The 24,076-nt window shown below is 41.1% G+C and overlaps 1 protein-coding gene across 2 annotated transcripts in view; it reads left to right on the top strand.

Moving 5' to 3' along the window:
- Positions 1-24,076, top strand: part of LOC119740516 (ALK tyrosine kinase receptor-like) — a 115,189-nt gene that overhangs the window by 8,706 nt on the left and 82,407 nt on the right. The window contains exons 1-2 of one of the 2 annotated variants that reach the window (XM_038215857.1): positions 6,760-7,343; positions 10,082-11,434. In XM_038215857.1, coding sequence (XP_038071785.1) covers positions 10,666-11,434 — 769 coding nt within the window. In that variant the 5' untranslated portion in view covers positions 6,760-7,343; positions 10,082-10,665. Of the gene's footprint in view, positions 1-6,759; positions 7,344-10,081; positions 11,435-24,076 lie in introns of those variants that run through there. The other variant, XM_038215858.1, reaches the window with a different exon arrangement.

Genomic DNA, 24,076 nt, shown 5'->3' with positions numbered 1-24,076 from the left:
ACGTTGGGACAGTTTTGAAGATTTGCTATGCATTTGTTTTCATTCAAGCTTAATACAGGAGAAGGAGAAACATCTGATAGAGGCTATAGATCTGGCTGAGGCAATGGACGTGATGGAGTAGGGAGTTGACGTGGTGGAGTTGGTGGAGACAGCTGAGCAGATGGAGGTGACATGCAACATAGATTGGAGGTGGTGGAAACAACTGAGGCCGAGGGAATGACCGAGGTGACCCAGGTGATGAAGGCTGCGGAAGCAACTGAGGCATTAGAGGAGACAGAGGAGGTGGCAGAGGTAGCAATTAAAGGCAACAAAGGACCTAGGCAGTATAGAGGCAATGGAGGTACCAAAGGGAATAGAGGAGGAAGCAGAGGTGGTTACAGGGCAATGGAGGCGACTGTTGGCAATGGAGAAGCAAGCTTTTGGCAACGGAGGCTACAGAGTTCGCAGTTGATATGACAGAGGAAACAAGGGCGACAGAAGGGACAGAGGTGTTGGAGGCGCAGAGGCTGTGGTGGAAACATGAGCTACCGGTATGGCTAATAATGCATTTTTGTACGTGTAGATGGCGGTGATCTGTTGTGCTTTAATAGTTTGTATGGTGCAAGTCTTTCCTTAAGAATGTTCGACTGCCATCCTTGATTAATTTTCCTACTTATTTTATATGTGATGAAGTGAACACCAGGGGCAATCCTTCATTACCAGAACAACATTTTTATGATGTCACAGAGGACAAATTGAAACTACAACGTTCAGTTAGTTGGGAGATTAATTTCTTCAAACTCCACCACTTTACTACCAAATAATGGTATTCACAAAGTTTGTTTTAATTCCTTATCATGCTGAATTTTAATTCAATCTTGACATTATCTTGGAGGATGGATATAACCTACAAAATTGCTCACTGGCAAATTTCCCCCCCCCCCCAAGTAAATACCCCCAACACAAACTATTTTGAGAACCTTCTGGCAAGTGTAGACATATTTCATAAAGTAATTTGAAAATTTTTGTAACTGAACATATCCCTCAAGATTTGAAAATACGATGCTAGACAGCCAGACCGACCATATTTTATTTTATATGTATTTTTTCCCTTTCATTTGGAGAAAATCGAGCTAAAATGTCAATCAGTATATCGCTGACTCAGTCATGTCTGCAGACGTTGGGACAGATTTGAAGATTTGCTATGCATTTGTTTTCATTCACGCTTAATACAGGGGAGATATTCAGGGGAGTCTATACATTCAAATTGCTTGTGCTATAATTTCAAAACGAATTTCTTAATTTTTCGGTGTGCTGACATTTCTCAAATTGATGGACAATGTGTGGAAACAAAGTAAACTTGAAACCTTATTGAGTTATCCAGTGGTGTCAATTTTATGACAGTGGTGGTGGACGATAGTGGATTGGGGCTACGGCAGTGATGGCAAGAGCAGGAGAGGAGGCGGTTGCGATGGTGGAGATGGCAGGGGAGGCTGAGGTGCTGGAGGGTGATGAGGAAAATGGAGGTGATGGAGGTGACAGAGGCAACAGAAGCAACAGAAGGGATAGTAGAAGTATTGGAGGCGATGGGAGAGGCAACAGGTGGTACAGAGACAAAGGACGAGGCAGCTAAGGCAAAATAGGTGATGTTTCAATCAATACATTGCTGACTCAGCCACGCCTGCAAATGTTGAGACAGATTTGAAGATTTGCTATGCATTTAATTCAAGCTTATAAAATACAGGAAAGATATTCAGGGGAGTTTATACATTTAAATTGCTTGTGCTATAATTTCAAAATGAATAACTTAATTTTTTCAGAGTACTGACATTATTTTTCAAATGGACAATATGTGGAAACAAGAAAACTTGAAACCTTATTGAGTTATCCAGTGGTTTCAATTTTATGACAGTGGTAGTGAATGGTAGTGGATTTGGCCGGCGGCAGTGGTTGCAAGAGCAGGAGAGAAGGTGGTTGCGAGGGAGGAGATGGCAGGGGAGGCTAAGGTGCTGTAGGGTGACGTGAGAAATGGAGGTATCAGAGGCAACAGGCAACATAGGGGATAGAAGAAGTATTACAGTTGGTGGCAGAGGCAACAGGTGGCACAGCAAAAATGGACAAACGGCTAAGGCAACATAGGCTAGAAATTTGGCAGAGACAAAGGGAGACAATGGAGGTAATTGAGGAGGTGGTGGCGGAGACAGGGGATATGAAGGACAAAAGCTGGCAGAGCGAATGGAGGCAACAGAGTTGGTAGAGCAACAGCTGTGGAGGCAGCATAGTCAAAGGAATCATCTAAGGCAGGGGAGGCACTGGAGGAGAGACAGAAGAGGAGGTGGTGTCCACCATTTCTTGGTGGATGATTTTCATTTTTTTTTTTTTCAGGTGGTGGCAGAGGAGGTGAAACAGGCATTGTAGGGAGTCAGCGGAGTTGAAAGAGGTGACGAAAGGGACAAAGAAGATGGCAGAGGCGAAGCAAACAGAGTCCATACAGGCAACTATTTAAAGGCACTGTAGTTGACAGAGGCATCTGAGGTAGCAGAGGCAAAGGAGGAAAATGACGGAAGGTGGTGTCTGCTTTGCTGCATGATTTTAGATATTTTAGTTACAGGCGGAGGCAACAGAAGTGATGGAAGTGACAGTGACAGCGAAGGTGAAAAAAGGCTTCAGAACTGGCAGAGGCAAAGGACATGACAGAGGTGACGGAGGTGATTGATGCGGTGGTGACGGCAACTTGTGAATGTGGAGGAAGCAGTGGCAATGGATGTGGCAAAGAAGGAGGTGGTGGAAGTGGGGAAGCAATAGAGCCGACAAGGCAGAGGTAACAGGGAACATTAATTCACATTCGTTCATAGGTGTTTATGTAAAAAAAGATGCATATTCAACCGACTGCACAGTGTTTATGAAAAACGTCTGCAAATGGCAAAACCCTATATAAAAATCTCCCTACACGAATTATATTTTAAGTGTCTACACATTCTTGTTACACTAATGATGTGCTGTTCAGATAACTGCCATGATACACTGTATATCACTGATAACATCAAAATACTTCGTTTGGAATAGATTTTGTGATTGGTCTGCTTTCTTTATTTGCTTTTTACAGAAAATACATGTACTTTACTACCTTAATTGTGTTATCATTGTGATGTCATCATTTTGAATGAGTTTTATGAGAGTCAGAGCACTATTTAAACTGAGGCAGTGGAGGTAACAGGAAATGGAGGGGATAGAAGAGGTTGCAATGCAGGCAACAGATGGCAACGGAGGAGGCAAACTGGCAGAGGTGATGGAAGCCGCAGAGGCAACAGAGGGGTTGGAGGCAGCAGAGGAAACAGGCAGCAGAGAACTGGGGGTTGAGGAGGTTACTGAGGGGAGCAGATGAAATGGAGGCCTGAAAAGAAACGGCGGCAGAGGCAACAAAAGTGCGGCAGAGATAATGGAGGCAAAAGAGGCAACTGCGAGGTGATGATGGAGGGGCGTACTCAACGGAAAATGTAGAGGCAGCAAAGGCAGTGGAGGCAACAAAGTGGAAGGGTCCACAAAGGCAACAGAATCGAGGGAGGTGACAAGATGGCGGAGGCAGGGGTATTAAACACAGGTGACAAAAGGGACAAAGAAGATGGCAGAGGTGAGGCAAATGGAGTCCATACAGGGCATTATGGTGGTGAAGTTGACAGAGGGATATGAGGTAGTAGAGGCAAAGGAGGAAATGGACGAACAGAGGAGGTAATGTCAGCATTGCTGCACGATTTTAGATATTTTTTTCAAGCGGATGCAACAGAGGTGATGGAAGTGACAGTGACAAGCTGATGCAGGAGAAAAAGGCTTTAGCAATGGCAGAGGCAACGGAAGCGCAGAGGTGATGAAGGATATGGAGAAGGTGACAGACATGGCAGGGGTGACAGAAATGATTGATGCGGGGGTGACAGCAACTTGTGAATGTGGAGGCAGCAGTGGCAATGGGTGTGACAATTAAAGAAGGAGGTGGTGGGAGCAACAGAGGTGACAGAGGTAACCAAAAACACAGTCAGTTTGGTGATTGATTTCTTCAAACTGCAAAACTCTACTGCTAATTGGCAGGAGACAGACTTTTTTTAATGTTTTTGTGTAATAATCTAATTAAACTGAGTACAGAGTGTTTATGAAATATGTTGGCAAATGGCAAAACCAATAAAGGCCTAAATATTTCCCCGACACTAATTATATTTTCATTGTTTTTTATATTTTATACTTTCATTTTTATATTTTATACTTTCATTTTGATTGGTTCGCTTCCTTTTTATTTGCTATCACAGAAAATACTACCTCATTGAGTTATCATTGTGATAAGTCATCTTGAATAAAGTTTGCAAAGAGTCAGAGCACCACATGTAACTATGGTAGTGGAAGAAACAGAGGAACCAAAAGGGATAGAAGAGGCTGCAGATGTGGTACAGCAATGCAAGGAACAGGTGACAATGGAGGCAATGGAGGCGGCAAGCTGGCAGAGGTGATGGAAGCTGAAGAGGCAACAGAGGCAAGGTAGCATAGACAATGGCGGCCTCAGGGAAAGTGAAGACAATATCATCAGAATAGCTGCCCAGATGTTCTTTTTTCAAGCAGGCATGGAGGTATTCGAGGAAACAGGGCACTGAGGGAACAGAGGAGGGGGTAAAGGTTGTGGCTGAGGCAGCGGAGGCAAGAAGGCAGTACAGAGGCAGGGGAGGCAACACAAGGATGGAGGTGGTGGCGGAGGTGATGGCAACCAAACCAACAAAGACAGAGAAGGTGAAGGAGGCAGTGATACAAGCCAACTGAAGCAGCGGAGGCACCAAAGGCACTCGAAGGGATGGAGGAGGCACTGTCAGTATTTCTGACAGATATTCTCTCTTTTTCTTTTCCCTTTTCAGGCAGCATAGGCAGCCATGGAGATTAAAGAGGTGATGAAGGCAGTGATTTAGGTGATGCAGAAGACAAAGGAGGTGATGGGTTTAACAGAGGCAAATGAGGAAGCATAGGTGATGGATGGTGAGGATTGGCTGGTGATGAAGGCTGGGGAGTTGGCAAAGCTATCGGAGTCAACGGATGCAAAAAAGAGTGGCAGAGGTAGTGGGGTAGAGGACATGGAGGCAGCAGAGGCAATGGAGGGGTGGGGAGACAAAGGCAACTGAGGTAGCCGGCCATGGAGAAGATGGAAGCAATGGAGCAGGGGCACCTGGCAGATTTGAAGATTTATAATGTAATTAATCTGAAGAAATCTGTTGAAGCTCGTTACAGGGCCCTGTAACAAAATCCAATATCGCCCCTGCAGGGGCGATATTGGATTTTGTTTAATAACTAGGGCCTACTTGTATATTTATTGTGCTACAATTTTGAAATTCCACTTAACTTTTGTGAAAGTCTCATGAATGCAATAATAATCTGAAAAAAATATGATTATCAGTTGTCCGGATTTCCTGCCTATTATCACTCAGTGCTGTAAGACGTTGAGCAGTGAGCACTAATATTTATTAGAATAAAATGTGAAAATGACATGCGTATTTTACATAGTGTATTATACACGTATTCACTGATTGACAATGTGTGATAAAAATTGAAACCTTACGGGTTGTCTAGTGGTGTTCGTGTCAGCTCTCAAGAGGCGAGGCAGGTTGGGGAGGTAAAGCAGATGTGGCAGATGCAAGGAGGTGGCAGAGGAGACAGCAATGTCAAAGGCAGCAGAGGCAAAAGAGGCAGCAAGGGGGGCAGTCACTGTGGTGGTGGCGAGGTGCAGTGGAGGCACCGAAGGGGACTGAGGAGACTTGGCAAAGATGACAGAGGCAATGGAGGTGACAGAAGTGACGATGGCAATGGAGGTGACAAAGTCAATGGAGGTAATGGAGGAGGCAGCGGATCCGGAGGATGACGACAGTGGAGATACTGTACATGACAAAGGCAATTAATGGGGGCAGCGGAAGTTGTGGTGGCTGTGAGGCAATGTAAACCATAAAGTTATGGAGGAGGTGGCAGAGGGGATAGAAGTGGAGGTCTTGGAGGCAATGGGGGAAGAAGAGCATGAGGCAGAGGAGAACTGTGAAGGAGGCCCTGTAGGATATGATGAAGTCAAGGGAGGCATCAAAGGCAATGGAGACTGTCGAGGCTATGAAGGACGCAGTAGAATCTGATGCAGTGAAGGTAATGGAGGTTGACCTAGGCAAAATAATGTGGCAGTGGTTTCGGAGGCTACACTGGAGAAAGAGGCACTGGAGGGGGGGGGGGAGAAAGTGGAAGTGGCAGAGACGAGGGAGGGGCAGCAGAGGTGATGGAGTGACGTTACAATTATTTTAGACTGTCTTAATGAAATATTAGGAATTGTTACAGTGATTGTTCAGGCTGGTGTGCATCGCTGCCATCAAATTAATCACTTGTTCTCCCGCCACTGAGTTGAAAACGATATGTTGGTCATATTCTCTGGGCTTATCAAGGAATTTGCCAATTGATGTATTTTCAGTGTTCAACTAAGTTAAAAACAGGATTTCCTTGAGAATTAAGACAATGTAATTATTAAATCAATTTTGAAAGCTAAATTGGTCAAGTTTATTTTTAAAAAAAATTGAACCGTATTTTACCATTTGTTTTGTCGTTTGATCTAATGGCATAGTTGCATATATAATTCCTGAAGCTTGAAGTCCAATGTTATTCGGTGTACTACAATGTATGTTCACTATTGATAACTTAGAACCAGCCAAGTATGGCAGTAACTGAGGCGCTAGATTCCTCCCCCCCCCCCATTTTTTTTTTTTTTTTTAACTTTGTCATTGGTGCCGGATCGAATACTTATAATATTAGCGACCGATTAAAGTTAAAATTCGAGGAAAAAATACTTCTATTTTCTAGCGCCTCAATTACAACGTCCAGTTCACGATCATCATTGACATTATTTACTCACTTTTTCTCCCGTCACAGATAAATGCAACCAATATCCGAATAAATTTCGAACTACTGAAGATAACCGTGGCTGCCTTTACCAAACTCCAACTATGGTATACTTGCGTACGCGTAACGTAGAGTGCCCCCTCTATCGATGAGTACTCTCCACCTAAAACTTCAGAAAACTTTGGATGAATCAACTGCAAGCAGTGGTCTTGTACTGAACTGCTGCGGTACTTATTGAGTGTGCGTGGCGATGTGAACCAGACTAATTTAACAATCTTGAGCGTTTGCGTGAAAAGTGGAATACTTTGCGTGCTTTTACTGTGGTTTGCAAGGAAGAGGTACAATTCCTTTGACGATAAAACTGATTTTGCATAGGATTTGGGCAGTAAAGGATCAGGACTTGAAACGCTTGGCGGCTGAGTAGTGGTACACGAAACTACATCATGTAACGCACGCACAGTTACCCGGTAAGTAGCCGGCCGGCCGTACGCTACCGACGCCGCGGTATACTCGCGGTACCGTCCGTGGGCATGTCGGAACACGGCGTACGTACGTAGCTAGGCGATTGAACACGTTATTTTAGGACGTGTTATTTTAGCCGCGCATATCCTCTGCTGTGTTAACTTAATAGATTTTAATAGCTGACAAAAGTGACAATAGGTTTAAAGTTTGTACAATTGTGGTCAGACATGTCCGAAGTTTAAATTTAAGTAATACTGTCATATTGCTGTTGCTAGCTCTACTGAAATGACTGAGTGGAGCGTTGAATTACGGGTACCCCGTTTGTATGGAGGGGTACCCGTAATTCAACGCTACACTCAGAGCTAGGCTGTTGCTATTGCATGTATTGCCAGATCATCATTAGTTTGATGAACTTTGCTATTTTGGTATAAATTTTAAATATTGATTTTAAATTTAAGTATATAGTTTATGTTTTTGGTAATCTTGTAGTTTAGGACACTGTTCCATATTAAAAAAATTTTAAAAAAATACTTGCACGTTACATTTGGTGATGATACAACGGGAAAAGTCACTTATTTGGAATAATTTAAATTAGTTTGCTGGGCCTATACCAATATCAGCTAGCTAAATTTTGTGGAAAGAGGGCAGGGTTTTGATTTTAATGTGAATGGTACATGTACTTAAAGCAATTAATTAAAGCAAACATTAAAGCAATAGAGGTGTCCTAAACTACATGATTACCATTACCAAGTTTAATTTAAACAGCATTTTCATAGCTTGAGTAACTCCAGCTCTAATGCCAATGCATTAGAGCTGGAGTGAATCAAGCTAATTGTCACAAGTATTGTGCCTTTATTGTGCCTAAAACACTTCCTAGAAACTGAACACATACATGTACGAATTATCAGTTGTGTCAATAAAAGTTAATTTAGTAAATTAAGTGTCACACTTTGAAATGTGGTCTGTTGGTGGCTGTCTTTGTCAAATGTAAGGTTCATACATCCATCTGGTACGATACTCTCGGTGTAAGGCCCCATATGTTAAATAATCATAAAGTGTTCTCCAACTTCTAATTGTTGACCACTCACTGTCTAAAATTCATTCTTTTTAAGGATTTTTTATGATCAAATAGAGACAAAAGTTGCCTCAAATTTTTTGGATATGTCTACAAATTCTTCTAAAAAACGATGTTGCTATTTCTACGAACTTTGGAATGAAACGCTAATTTTTTGGGGGGGGGGGGGGGCTCCCCCAAAATTTTGTCTAGCCCCCCCCCCCAAAATAGATTCAATAAAAAAGAATGCACTAGCAAAATGTAACAATTTGAGGTACATGGGAACGGTCTCCCCCTAAATGAGAAGGGTGCATTTGTGCACTTTTAGTTAATATAGTGTGCCTGATTGTAGGACTTTATCAGCGCTCCCCATTGAAAATATGGCAGGACCCACCCCCCCCCCCCCACCTTATTGATTTTCAGAGGCGTAAGTGTCCGAAGACAATAACCGGTCTACATTTCAGCACGCCTCCCTGAAAAAATTCTGGATCCACCTTGCTAGCCCCCCAAAAATATTGGCTCTAGAACCGCGCCTGATGAAACGACTGAGAATATTTCCATTCCCCCATTGCGATCCATCGCAGGTTACTCCCCAGCTAATGCCTGTACCCATTTATGCTCCTGGGTGGAGCAATTTCGGGTGAAGTGGCTTGCTCAAGATCACAACATAATTTTATGGCCAGCAGCCTGCAGCTGGATTCGAACTGCTGACCCTTTGAGTCACGAGCACTAGGCACCCCCTCCCCCACTGAAAGGGATACAAATCAATCATCACTCACGGATGACAAATTTCTACTGCTAGCTGTAATCGGCATTGCAGATTAAAAATGCACAAGTACTTCAAATGCAATGAAGAATTACACATGTAGTATCAGGCATGAGAATCTTCTGTTTAAACAAGAATTCCTGTTTTTGTTTTTTTTGCCCAAATTTCCGTGTTTTTATTTATTTTGAGCCTGTTTTGTGGCTTTTTTGCCTGATCTCACATCTTTTTCCTGTTTTTCCATAAGTTTCCTGTTTTCTTTTCATTGAAATTCATTCTCATGCCTCTAGTAGACAAAGTGCTCTCAATCAGGACAGGTCTATATTTTATGTTCCTCTGTGTTAGGCCAAAAAAGAAAAAAAGTCGGTCTCTGGTCAGCGCGCGCGTCGATTTTAATCATGCGCGTCAATCTTTTTTTTTTCTCAAAATGTTCCCCTGTAGCTCCAACAGCGTCCCTCTATTGCCGCACCTCCTCAATTTTTTTACCAAAGAGCACCAAGGAATGGGAAATTGCACCAAGGCAAATGATCGAGAGCACCAAAGCATATTATGGAGGACACCAATGTACATGAGGACACCAAAAAAGCAAAATAGTACCCCACCTTGTCTGTACAATCCAAGCTTGAAGAAAAAAAAAAAAAAAAACCCCAAAAGCCGCGTCCCTGCGTCAATTCCGGAACTTTGGTCTGACCAGAGACCAAATATTTTTTTTTTTTGCCTTACGCTTGAGAAGACATTTTTAGTGTCACAGAATTTAGATTAAAAAAATGTGTTCACATTGAGGCAGCTCTGGGCAAGCTCTCTAGATACATTTTGTAATTCCAGACTCCAATTTAGAATTTCTTGTTAGAAAGAATTGTCCTGTTTGCCATTCTCACGATCCCTGGGCGTACGAATTGCAATTTTGTTTTTTGTTTTTCTTGCAGTGCGCACAGTATGCAATGGCAAGACTTAATAACAGTGCAGACAGGATGTGTTTCATAATGCAGATGATATCAGCTGTTGAGCTCCCAGCATCTCTCCACTTCATTATGTATCGGCAGATGTGTGACATCACACCACGGAATTGCCCCCAGCTCCCTTGCCTAGTGGTTTGACTTAGCCACACCGACAAGGGAAGTTGTATACGGCTTGGGGCGTACCGCAATCATGAAAAGGCTGTTGGCAGTGGACGGGGGCTGTCAGTACTTGACTGGAGCTTGACCGCAATCGTGCCAATTGCAAACCAGTGTTGACTGGTGTTCTTAGAGTAGATTGGCTGTGTGTTGTTCCACGTCTTGCGAGGAGGATTTCCTAAACACTGGAGTCTTCCCAGACTGCTTCCCAGTACTGATGTCATGCAACATGCTGCTCGCTGCCAAAATTTACGGTCATTAACTGGACAAAAGCAACTTTTGGCACCGACTCATCTTAGTTGATTTTTCTTTGGACAGTGGTTTTGTTCCGGTCTTTAGCATTCTGTTTACACTATTTTTAATGGAGTTGAAGTGAAGAATATACAGAGTCCACAATGCCACGAGGAATCGTTCGTGTCAACATGCAGTATCCATATCCCCAAGTTGTCCTGGCATTATTGCTGACACTGAAGTCCTCGGCGTTGGTTTATCACGAGCGGACCTACTGCTTGGCCCCCACACAAGACACATATATTCACGGGGACATGAACAACCCTTCACTCTTCCAGAAAGACTATCTAGAAGTCGGCCACCGATACGACGGACGAGACAGCCGAATCCTACTGAAGTTCGACCCCGATGAATTTCTGCGGAGCAGCGCATGGGGAGCGGAGAGTAGCTTCCCCAACTTAAACCGCTCTGTTATCAGTAACGTCACTCTCAGATTATCATGCGTGAATGTGGCGGACTACTCAATTGCCGATGTTACAACCAGTGTCTTCAGGGGAGTGCTTAAGATATCAAAACTTCTTCTGCCGTGGGACCAGACCTACGTAACTTCATCCGTCAGAAATGTGGAAGGTGGTGTGTGGTGGGTCAGCGGGGTTGATACAACTGGCCGGGATGCTACCGCTCCCTTCATTCAGAAAGACGTCACTATAGACTACAGCAGTTGCCAGAGCGGCGCGACAGTGTCTTTTGACGTCGACCCCAGCATCTTCAAGTCTTGGCTTGAGGAGCCGCTGCTCAATTACGGCCTGTTGGTGTGGGCCGATTTGGCAGCTGGTGTGGAGTCTATACTGAAGTTGGCCTCTGTTGAGAATGGCCATGTGGAGAGACATCCTGAGCTTGTAGTCTTGCTTCAAGACACCATTGTTGATTCAGGTGAGTCAAACTAGAATTTTTTTGAAGTTAAAATTAATATCAACGTAGTTTACTAACCAGTGGTGTGTCTAGTACCAGTATGTATTTTTGGCACCCCAAATTTTGTCCCATAAAAGGTTTAGAAAAGGGTTAGGGCAGACTGGGTCCTTGAGTGCCGAAAAACATGCAAAGCAAATTCAGGCCAATTTTTCTCACTCTTGGCAGACAAGATTTTCCAAATTTTTTTTGAGGCAAAGACAAGGTCCTCAGTTTTTTACATGCCAAGTTTGACGTCTCGAGAATGCTCAATTAAATTTTGGAAGGAGACTTTTCCCCTTCTATTTTTTGCTCCTGAGAGAAGCCAAGTTATTTCAATTTGAAGCCTAAGACTAGAGAGGTACATGTACATGTATATGTCCAACTATTTGAAAAGACCTCTTCAGTACTAATAGTCTGGTGGCAGACTATGGAGAGATGTGAAGAAATACAGACCTGTACCAGATGTTTATTTTGACACAGTTGATCAATACAGTACTTATTAATTAAAAGGGTGTTGGACTGGTTACAGTGTGCCAGTCTATTTTCTTGTGTTGCATGTTTTGCACTCTCATACACAGTATTAAGACTGAGAGTCCCAAATTTTCAGAATAGGGTGAGGGTGCCTGTTGAGTAAAAGTTGTGAATTGCGGGCGCTTTTTCCTACAAAAGGCAACATATCATTGTTTTGCCTTTCTTTATGGTAGTACTGGCTATCCCACTTGATATGCCATTGATTATGAGTAATGGGGACTTTACAAAAGTACCTTTAGTGCACACTCTGGCCATTTAAAAAATAAAATTAAATGTGGCTCATATGCTTAATCCTCATCAAAATTTATGTGAAAATTGTTTTCACATTGTGATTACTATTGACACTTCCACAAGGGCTTACTGGTACATTGTGAAATACTGTGTGTAGTAACAGTGTACACAATTTGTTTGAGATAACCAAGCTACCATTTTTTCCATAATGTATACTTTGAAATCTAGTGTATTGTTTGTTCAGTTCATTGACAAGGACACACAGTATGTACATGTACATTGTGCACACAGTGTGTGGAATAACACTAGCAAGCTTGTGAAGCAAATGATTCAGCCTTGTTGTAACACCATGTGTAGAATTCAATCAGCTGATTAATACACCTTAATGCACTTGTGATTAGGTAGACTGTGTCTGGTAAGAAGTTAATGAACAAACCTGTCATATGCATACAACATGTGTACTGTGTACATTTGTGTTTATTAATAGTTACACAGGGCCTGGGTGCTTTTGATCATGAGATGAGCATGGTACTGGGGTATTTCAGCATCTTTAAAGGTTGAACATAAAAATCATTACTGAGATCCTGCTGTACACGTACATGTAACAGGTTGCCTACATTGTACATGTTTACCCTGAGCGAACCAATCTATCACCCAGACATTCTACTTAAAGTAAAATATATCAAGTTTCAAGCTGGATTAATAATAACGTCATATCAACATCATGCTATGACATCTGTAACTGATCAATCACTTGTTTTCTAAAGAAATTTGGCTGTGTTTAAAGGGAATATACAACATTCGAATTTGCAAATAATTGTCAGAAATGGATGGATTGGGGGGGGGGGGTAATATTTTATAGCAAATATTGTTACCCTGACTGGTTTGATGTTTTGTGTTCATAGATGCCGGAAAACCAAGAAAAACAATCAGGTTTCTGTAGGCTGGTTCCCTGGCCCCATTTAAGATGAAACAGAGCAATTTATAGACATGGGGGGATTTGAAGGTCAGGAAACTAGTCTAGCTGGCTTGTACCTGTTCATAGGTGTACTGACACTGTGTGTAATCCATTGCAAACCAAATGCGGACTAGAACTAAATATGGTAAATTGGGGGCAGTATTTGAAAATTACCATTTTTTTCCCAACGCTGGTCGGCTGACCAGCATTGGAAATCGTTACAAAAATAACACTTTTCTTGAAAATGACAGCACACCAGGTGCCATGATTTTACAGGATGCTTTACTGTCATTCACTAACAGCCCAGTAAGGGATGTCATGCGAATTCGGTACTTTTGTTTTTTGACATTTGCAAATTATGGTCCATATATCCCTTTGAATACCATAGAGCAAAGAAACAGATCCATTTTTTTTTTAACAAAATACTTTTTTTGCCCCCTTCTGCCTCATGTGGTAATCAAACATGTCACCAGGGCTGCCGCTGTAATCCTGTTAGCGCAAAGGCAATTCTCATGCTCACAACACAACCCCCCCCCCCCCCCCCCCCCCCCGGATCACTGAGCATGACAATTGCCTTTGCGCTAACAGGGGGAGGGGGGAGATTTCAAAGAGCCGCTCAAAATCTGAATTGTGCTGGAGACTGGAATAATATGCTTAGCCAAAACAGGGTACCTGACCGTAATGTTGTACGCGATAAAACTGCTGTTCCCTGGTTTTCTGCTGTTTTTTGGGGCTGGTCACATGAATTTAGTAAGCAGTATTTTCTGCTGTGTTGCAGCTTTATGATATAGAGCCCTGGTTTGGTTCGGCCTTGGTGGGAGCAGATCTGCATGAATGATACATTAATACCTTTACTATGGGAAATATTGGTACGTTGCAAAACATATTACACTCACTAGTGCAGAAGATGACAGAGCAGGCAGTACACATGTACATGTTATTCCATGTATGGCTGCACAAACTTGGCATGCGCATTACTTTTACATACATACAGTATGTATTTAATATATCCTAATAATCTATCACAGTTTTTGAGAAGAACAAGTAAAAAATCAGATCATCTAAAAAGTATTTTAACAATAAAAGTGTATATTTGTAGAGGGAGGAATACCAAGTTCCAAAATCAAACAAGGGAGAGAAGGAAAAACAATTTGCAGTACATGTGTCTCTAGGAAAAAAAAACCTTTCCACTTGGAATAAGTACATGTACTGTCCAAAAAATTCTATGTACATTGCTCATTGACAAAGTCGTACAATGTATCTCTTCATTCTCTTTGCTGATTTTCTTGTAGGAAAGTTTCTTTTTCCAGTTCATGATCAAAGCTCATTTAGTAAAGCTTTTTTTTATAGTTTGCCAGTTGACACATGTTTAAGGCATTTTGGGAAGAATGGTAAAATTTGCAGAAATGGAAAGCATTACCTGTTGAGGGAAGGGTCTAGGCATAAAAACAAAACACATTAAAAAAAGTGCAGTCCAAAAACCGACATTATTTTGAGATTGCATACTTTCTTTGGAAGAAAATTTTGTTGCCATCATCAAGGAAAATGAGAGTCGTGCTTAAAATGTTGGTTTTTGACTCTAAGACATAGGCCCTATTGTAGTCCTTTTGGTAATTCTTTATAACTATCTTTAACTCTCTAGGGTTTGTAAGGAAATTCATACAGTGAAAAATTACTTAAGCTATTCCTGAATTTGTTTGAAGTGATTAAACGTTTACTTTTTAAATCTATTTTATTTTATTTATAGGCCTAAATGTAATGGAGACCATTCAGTGGTTAACCTCCACTTACATTTACCATGAAACATTACAATATAAGCTTGAATTCCCTCCATAAGGCTTGCTGACTGGGTTGTTGGCTGGCTAGCAGATGTTGGCTATTTTCCGCTTACAGTATCAGTGTGCATACATTACATATACGGTACATGTGTGTGTGCACGTACACCTTATAAAGTACCCTATTGTTAGTAACTAAAACTGTTACACACTTCCACGAAGTCCATGCCCCCTGGTTGTCCCTTTTATGTCCCTTTTATGTCCCTTTTATGTCCATGATTCTCATTATAAATTCTGAATTAAAAAGGGATGCCCATTGACCAAAAAGGTCCCCCTACAAAGGCTACCTTAGGGGCCTAGCCTACACCTCAGACCCTGTACATGTACATGTATGGTGAGTGATTTAAAAACAAATATTTTTTTTATGTCTAATTGAAGCCAAAATTACTGGACCATTGAAATCCTACCCGTATATTGCTGGTACTTTTAGTGATAGGGATATCCGGTGGGTGTACATTGCCTGATTTGTGGGCACCCTGCTAACATTATACCGGTGGATGTCTTTTAGTACATGTACCAGTACGTACGTTGTATACAATGCAGGGTTCTCCCCACGTACAAACGTGCGTATCGGCCCGATACGCTGGAATTGTGGCCCGATACGCCGACAAAAATGCCGATCACATTTTTCAGCCCCCGATACGCACAATATAATTTATTACACAAGCCATTAAAATGCACAACATTATCGTTTCATACGCCATTATTTCATCTTGACATTCAAAATCTTGACAAAAATCCCGTATTTCTGATGCTGCATGTGTGATCAAAATGCACACGATGACGGGTCTTTCGCGACGACCGCCAGCACCCAGCTATATATTAGCGCATTCAGCATGGTACATACTCCTAGAACTATGAGGCTCCACGTAGTGGAGCCCCATAGGTTCAGAACCCCGCAAAATTGTTGTCGGCACAAAACACTAATTAAGTACAAAAACGTCCATCCCAACCAAGCCGTTTCCCACAGTACCGCTGCACAGTTTGCCCCTAAACTCCGTACAATACCTCATGACATTCTCACGTTATGTGCACCAACAAACATCGGTGGATTCTGTCGGTTTTTCGGCAAAATGATGGAAAATATGCCTTTTCCGCACTGAGCCAACCTGACACTTGAAATTTGCACGCGCGCAAAATGATCGCAGTCATATTCGGGTTCGATAGCTAGCTAGCCCGGAGCGCGCCGCGGGGGGTACGTACTCGCACTTGTACGCATGCGCATACTATCGTTCCGCTCCTACACCATACCCCCCGCGGCGCGCTCCGAGCGATCGGACCAAAAATGACTGCGATCATTCTGCGCGCGTGCAAATTTCAAGTGTCAGGTTGGCTCAGTGCGGAAAGGGCATATTTTCCATCATTTTTGCAAAAAAAAACGACAGAATCCACCGATGTTTGTTGGGTGCACATAGCGTGAGTATGTCATGAGGTATTGTACGGAGTTTAGGGGCAAACTGTGCAGCGGTTCTGTGGGAAACGGCTTGGTTGGGATGGACGTTTTTGTACTGAATTAGTGTTTTGTGCTGACAACAATTTTGCGGGGTTCTGAACCTATGAGGCTCCACTACGTGGAACCTCAAAGTTCTAGGAGTACATGGTACACTGGTTCCCTTCGCGTGCTAACAGTATCAATGCTATGATGAAGGACCGGAACCAGTGACTACTGCCTTGTACGTGCATACATGATGATTTCGGCCGAAGTTGGATCGTAAAAACACCAAACAAACATCGATGGAGAAAGAGAATTTCTGCAAATTAATTCACAGAACGTGATCTCTATTTTCTGTGTATGTATTTTCCATTAAAATGACGAGATTGCAAAGCTCGAACGTATGGTGAAACATCGTACGCGTAGCATGCTTCTTAGAAGCAGTGGTGCAAAATTTTCAGCCACATGGGATGGGCCGTACACAGTTCAGTAATGCACACTGATGCTGCGCCGTGAGCACAGCGCGATGTACAGCCGGCCAGACTGAATGTTGACGGCGCCAGGGGCCATGATGTACGTTAAACATATTGTGGAATCAACTACCTCAAATATATTTTTAATTAGGTGAGGCAAGTTTTAATCACTTTTGATGGTCAGTCTTGATAATTTTCGTGGTGCAAAGGAAAATAATCCAGGCACAAAACTACATGATTCCTTGTTCAATATGCTCCTTTCAATCAAGTGTTTTTATTCCTCCATGATTCAATCAGCAGCCCAAAAAATTGGCGAAATAATTTTTCCGACTTACCGACGCTATTTTGAAAGGCATGTAATCGGAAGCAAAAGTGATATTTTTCTTCACCTTAATTTCTTAATTTGAAACTTGCTTGTTAATATAATTCATACTTTCTAGATCAGGAAGTTTTAACACAGGTTTTGAAATGTTGATTTTTTTTTTTAAGTTAAAAATTTTGATATATTTTTTTTTTAATTACAAAAAATATCACATGATCTCCTCTAAATTTTAAGGGAAAATCTTCCTCAAAACTCCCCAGATTTGCTCTAAAATGCACCAGAGAGCCTCTAAAGTTCAAAATTTTTCGGGGCCCTTAAGCGGGCCCCGAACCCCACGCCATGGCTTCGCAGGTTGGTGAATCACAACAAAACTTCCCCCACAGGTTTGAAAAAATCCTGGGGAGAACCCTGCAATGTCACAACATATTCAAGGTGCATAGTATGTAACCATAGAGCAAGGCATGTACCGCCTCAAGCTAAACTTTCAGGCTTAAATTTAACTGAAGTTAATTCATCAGTAAAAATTGCATACATGTACACCTTGATAATTAAGGAACAGACATTTTGTAGGCTGCTTGTCCCTCAATATGGAGGTTACTGAGCAAATTGGGACAGTTGTCATATCGTAAACTCTCTGGATGATTTGAATGATTTCCCAGGTTCCTGGCATTTACTAGTAAATATTAATTACATACATGTGTATTTCCCATTATTCATAACTTTGCACCATGGATTTGAATCAGCCAGCTGACCCCCATTTGTAACTTAGTTCAGTTTTTAAAGGGAATATACATCATTTGCTTTTGCTGTATTTTTCAGAAATGGATGGAATTGGGGGGTTGGAAATATAAAGCAAATATAGTTACACTGACTTTTTGGAGGTTTTTGGTTCGAAAATGCTATAAAAACCAAGAAAAACGATCATTTTCCTGTAGTCTGGTTCCCTGACTCCATATAAGAAGAATTAGAGCAGTTTACATACATTCGGGAATTGTAAGGTCAGGGAACCAGTCTAGCTGGCTCGTACCCGTTCATAGGTTTGTAATCGATTGCAAACAAGTGCAATGGTCAATTGGGGCCAGTATTTGAAAAAAAAGCCAGTTGTTTCCAACGCTGATCGGCCGATCAGCGTTGGAAATTGATACAAAAATACCACTTTTCTTGAAAATGACAGTATACCAGGTGCCATAATTTTACAGGATGCTTTAGACTGTCATTTCCTATTACGGTATTTCGCAAAAACTTGGTAGTTTTATTTTTCGATGTTTGCAAATGCTGTATATTCCCTTTAAGGTGTCTGCATTGAGTTGTGAGCAGATACCGGTAGTCCCAGCCGAAAAAGCCTGATTTCTTTTTCTCACACGCTCACAGAATCCACTTTGCAAACATTGCTTTAAATTCCTAATAACACACACACTTGCTTACTCAACTTTTTTTTCTTACTGCATGAGTAAGTCCCTCTCTTGTGAATTCATGGCAAATTTGGTTTCAAAGGATTCCGATGTCCATGCCCCTGTACATGAACTCAAGCACGTGATTAAATACAGGCACCGGCCAAAAGAGTTTTTGCAGTTAATTTCATCAATGGCAGCTGTTGTTAAATATCTGTGAAGAGACCAATCCGGCATCTGCTCAATTCTAGAACAGGTGCCACAATATTGTGGGTATTTATTTTATTTTTATCACAATAATGTTACGCAATTAAGTAAATCTACCAACAAGCCAAAATATTTGTGGTTGATATCAACTTTGATAATCTGGGGATTCCACACCTTATAGGCCTAATACTCAGTTTATTGTATCCAGTACAGACTTGTTTGTGTATTTACCATGAATAGGTGAAATTGTAAACGTCCCAAGTTAAACATGGCACATCTGTTTTAACATGTGTGGACCTATGAAATTGCATCTCATTTTTAGAATACAAAACATGCCACATACAACATGTGCATTTGTGCGCTGAATGTAATAATTATGAACAATGGTTTTTAAAAATTTGGTTTTTAAAAGTTTTACAGATATCAGTTAAAAAATTCAGCCTTCAGTCACTGAAATTTGATAGAACAAATCAAATAAAATAAGCACCAATTTATTTTGCTGCGCTTTCTTTTTATTAGGCAAGAAACATTTACTTGTATATAATTTTTGGTTCGGTTGTTTACAAAATACTGAAGCTGTCACATAGGGCCTACAAATTATGCATTATTTGGCAAATTTCATTAAAAAAAAGCTTAACACAGGCCCTACTGTATATCAATGAAAAGGTGAATTCGCTCAGAATTAAAAAATCCGGAAATTGTAAACATTCTTGTTATTATTTGCTGCAGAAGTTCCCTCAACTACGATTTTGTAAACTTGTACACTTCCGGTATGTACGGTACATCTTCTCTGTAGCTGCATCTTAGATCTGATCAAGTTGATTTGACCCCAACCATCTTCCAATCTCCTTTTATATTTGGCAGATATCTTATTCAAGTGGCAAGCGCTTTTATAAAAGAACTGATTATTTAATTTTCAGAAATATTGTGAAAAGTGTTGTAGTTTAATATCCTTTCAAAAGGATTTGGGGTTAGCCAGAATAGAACGTTACTTTGGCTTTAGAATGTGACGTTTACACGTGTAAACGTTTAAACGGAAAAAAAATCAAATCCGTTTAGAAATTTTCACAAACGTGTAAACGGAACTCAAATTGTACAATGGGACCTTGCATTTCGCGCAATCTTCCCTCCAGGTTTCATGTACAGGGAATCTACGATGTTTATTTAGCCCGGCGGCCTATTAAATTTTATCGGCGCACCGCAATCTTCACTGCACAGCGCTGCATAAAGGCCTCCCTGGTATTCTCATTCACCGAAAAAAATTCTCACTGGCTAGCAGCTTTATTAGCATGAATGATCTGTAGACCGTCATTAGAAATTGATACACATTCCACTTTCCTTGAAAATGACAGCACACCAGGTGCTACGATTTTACGGGATGCTTGAGACTTATTCACTTGCAGTTATTGTAAGGTGTTTCATAATAATTTGGTAGTTTTGTTTTGTGATGTTTGCAACTGTTGTACCGGTACATTCCCTTTAACGCATCTCTGACATTTTGTGATTTTTAGGTAGTCACTAAAAATTGTGTTTAGTGTAGAAGCAGGTGCCCATTTGTCACTGATTGTGTTTGGTGAGCAAGCATCCTGCCCTGGTTCCTTTTTTGTCCAAACAAATTAGGAAAACAGGTCAGACACTGAATGAATTCCCCATTCAAACTCTCTGGCCAGCAATCAGGAGGTAACCTGATAATCACACAGTCTCCGGAGAGGCGTCTGTCCCCAAATGAGAATGCCATCAAGATGCTGTGCTGGCTCGCCCAGACTGTACATGTAGGAGAAGGCATCTTTACTTTCTTTTATAGGGGGGGGGGGGGGGTTTACATGTAGATTGCAAAAGATTCCGGTCTACATCATCCCATAGGAGGGGTGGCAAGTTGCAGGGCCCTGCCCTCTGCGTGAGGATTCTGGGTCCGCAATTAGAGAGTTGAGTCAGAAATTTCAAGACTTGAGTCATCAGGGTTTTTTTCTTTCTTTATTTTTTTGTAAGCAGGGTCCCAGGACCTGATTGAAAGTGATTGATTTGGCTCGGAAATGAATCTGAGAAATGTCGTGTCAGCACAGACGGATGGTAAACCACTGTAACTTGTCATCAGCTTGCAGTCATCAGTCTGTTTGTAGCCTGTTGCAGAAACCTTGTTTTCTGACGGCTTTGACTTGAGGGTACTGTGTAATCAGGATTCTGCTTTCGCTGAGATGCATCATGCAGTACATGTAGAGTGTGCCAAACAAAAGTGCAACATTCAATGACAGCATACATGTATTACATTAAAGCCTGACTATTTGTCAATCCACTCCTTTTTGCCCCATTCCATTTGGTTCCTATCCAGAAATACAATCGATTAAGTGAAAGGGTGTAAATTTTACTTGGGCCACTCTCACCTGGACATGCTGAATCTGGGTTAAGCATTGAATAGGCATTGAAGTTGGTGACTTCAGTAAAAATTTACACCCTTTCACTTAATTGATTGTATTTCTGGATCTAGGGACCCAAATGGAATGGGGTAAAAAGAATCGATTGAGAAATAGTCAGGCTTTAATGTAGTATATAATTTCATTGGAGAAATAAACATAAAACAGTTTTAATGATTTGTTTTCTCAAAATGTTGCCTTTTTTTTGCACACTCTGTGTCTTACAAATTAGATTTGGCTTGGAAATATTACAAAGACGTACTTATGATTATGAATTTATTTGTTGTGACATCACTGTCACCAAGATTCGACACCCGCTTTCATTGCTTTGCATACTAGGGCTGTCCGTTTTTGAATAATTTAGGATTTGATTACTCGTACCGTACATGTAAGTGTGTTTGAACAAATATTTGGATATTCAAAACCGCCAGCTGCAAATGTGTGCCGTGCCGGTCAGAAGTTGCACGCCAGAGCGCGCCAGTTAAAGTTTGCATGCGCTGATCGATATACCGGTATTTGCAGTATTTTGTAACTGTCAAGGTTTTTAATTAACCTGTAAAAGTATATATGCAATATATATGTACCGGTACATGTTCAGCCATCGACATAAAAGTAAAATCACAGTCGTGTGTGCATACACATGTGCAGATTTTTTTTTTTATAAGGGAATAAATGTGTGCTTCGGAGGTTTTTATCACTCTGTTTAAGACCACTTAGAGTCTGGGTGCTGATAATTACCCGAGCCGGAGGCGAGGGTAATTATCAGCACCCAGACTCTAAGTGGTCTTAAACAGAGTGATAAATACCGACCGAGCACATATTTATTCCCATTCATAAATACCTTTTCGGTAAGAAAAAATCATATAATTCGTTCAAAACATCCCGATTTTGTTCAACAAATTCACTTTATGCTTTTTGAAACATCCCTCTTGCAAAATAATGGAGTGTTCAGCTGGCGAGTAAGATGTAAACAACCCTTTTATGGAGATTGACGCGCGCGGAGCATGTTCTGCGCGATGTCGCGCAGAACGCACCTGGCGCGTTGCGTTTTGAATATAAAATTCTGACTCCCTGGTAGTGTTGTGCATGCCTACGTGAGGATTGTGAACGTTCAACCAATGAAACGATAAGAGGCACTGGATTTTTAGGAGTCCACATTTTATTGTGACACTGAAAAAGTGTTTAAGACCAGCTAGCCATGTCTTTATCATCCGTTTAAGACCGGCCACGTGACGGGCTCTCGACCAATAGGAATTTAGCTAAACTGTCTTAGGTATTTATGAATAGCTGTTCATACAAGGAATGTCATTGGGAGCTATTAAGCCAAGTGAGAATTACAGATTGTACACAAGCATTCAAATACAAATGAAATTAAAATCATTTAAATCAAGACTTAAACATTATTTTTACTGTCAGATTTTGTCCTTTGAATATGGGGAATTAGTCAACTCTTTTTTTTTCCTGTAAAGGACACAATACTGGCAACCGAAAGTGGGACATTAGAGATCTACTTTTTTTGTATCTGAAGCAAGATGAAAGCTGCATGCAGTTAGTGTTAGTTTTCTCTTAATTTGTTAGGAGAAACATCCCTATTTTTTTACGTAAGTGGAAAACAACATTGAAAAGATGAATTCTGCCAACTTTTTTTCCCCGCAAGGCAGATATTTTTGGACGGATAATTACAAAATGGTGAACATTTCATATGTACACGTACCAGTACACACATACCGATGTGTACCGGTATGCGTGGGAGGTGCTTAGCAGAAAAAAGTTGAACTGTTGTGGGTTTTTGTCCTAATGCCCTAAAGCCCTTCAACTGTTATTGTCATGGTTGAGATAACGGTGAACTTCCTGTTTTTTATTATATTGACATTGTATAGATTCTCTCTGAATAGAGGGGCTCCACCCTACAATAAATTGTTAAAAGTTATAACTTATCCATTTAATTTAAACATGAGGAGACTCCTGTCCATGGATTGACATCTTCAGACGGTTATAGTATGGTTGGACCATTGAATGGACAGTTTTCAATCAACACCCTATTTGCTCATAAAAACACTGGTAGTGATACAGGTATCTTCAAACTATGGGCTTTGCTTTATTCTACATTCACAAAATAACTTTGCTTTCACTACCAGCACAAAAATATGATTTACGTATTTTTAAAGAAACAATCAATGTTACCGGTATACATGTACATGTACATGTATACGTGTAGCTTACTGGCTTTTTTGAAGTGCGTACGTCTACACAGTAAAAGTAGATTGTGATGATAATTCTTATCTCAAAATAAGTGAAATTCGTGACTGAGTGGTTTTTTTTGGGTGCTTTACAACCAAGCATAAATTTGTAAAATGTGCAGGTACATACATCATGTACCGGTAGTTCTTCAAAAATTTCAAGGTTTGGTAAAGACTGGTTTGATTTTGGAGAAATTATTATGTTTCAGAGTCTGCAAATAGCACGTTTCTTTAAAGGCACATTCAACTTTCAGGCATGCTACCGTACCGGTACTTCTTGCATCCATACACTTTGAAAGTTGTTTGGGATGCTTTTAGGAGGGGTTATCATCATACGGGTAGCAGCTGATGGGCACATTCAACACTACCCACTACCCAGAGATGGTTGCTGATGTGTCGGCAGTGGTTGTTTCTGTCATTAGTTGTTGCAGATTTTGTTAAATGTGAAAAAAGGTATCAATGTACAAAACAATATGTATTCCTGTTTTCAAAGTCATTTAGGTGGGTACTCATTGAATTCATGCACCTGTTCATCGAGGACCGACACACAAAGGGAGAAGAACAGATCCTTTCAGTCCTCGGGAGTTGGGTCT

Source organism: Patiria miniata, unplaced genomic scaffold (assembly GCF_015706575.1).
Source record: "Patiria miniata isolate m_02_andy unplaced genomic scaffold, ASM1570657v1 HiC_scaffold_5, whole genome shotgun sequence".
NCBI lineage: Eukaryota > Metazoa > Echinodermata > Asteroidea > Valvatida > Asterinidae > Patiria > Patiria miniata.
This window is presented reverse-complemented; position numbering and strand designations above follow the sequence as displayed.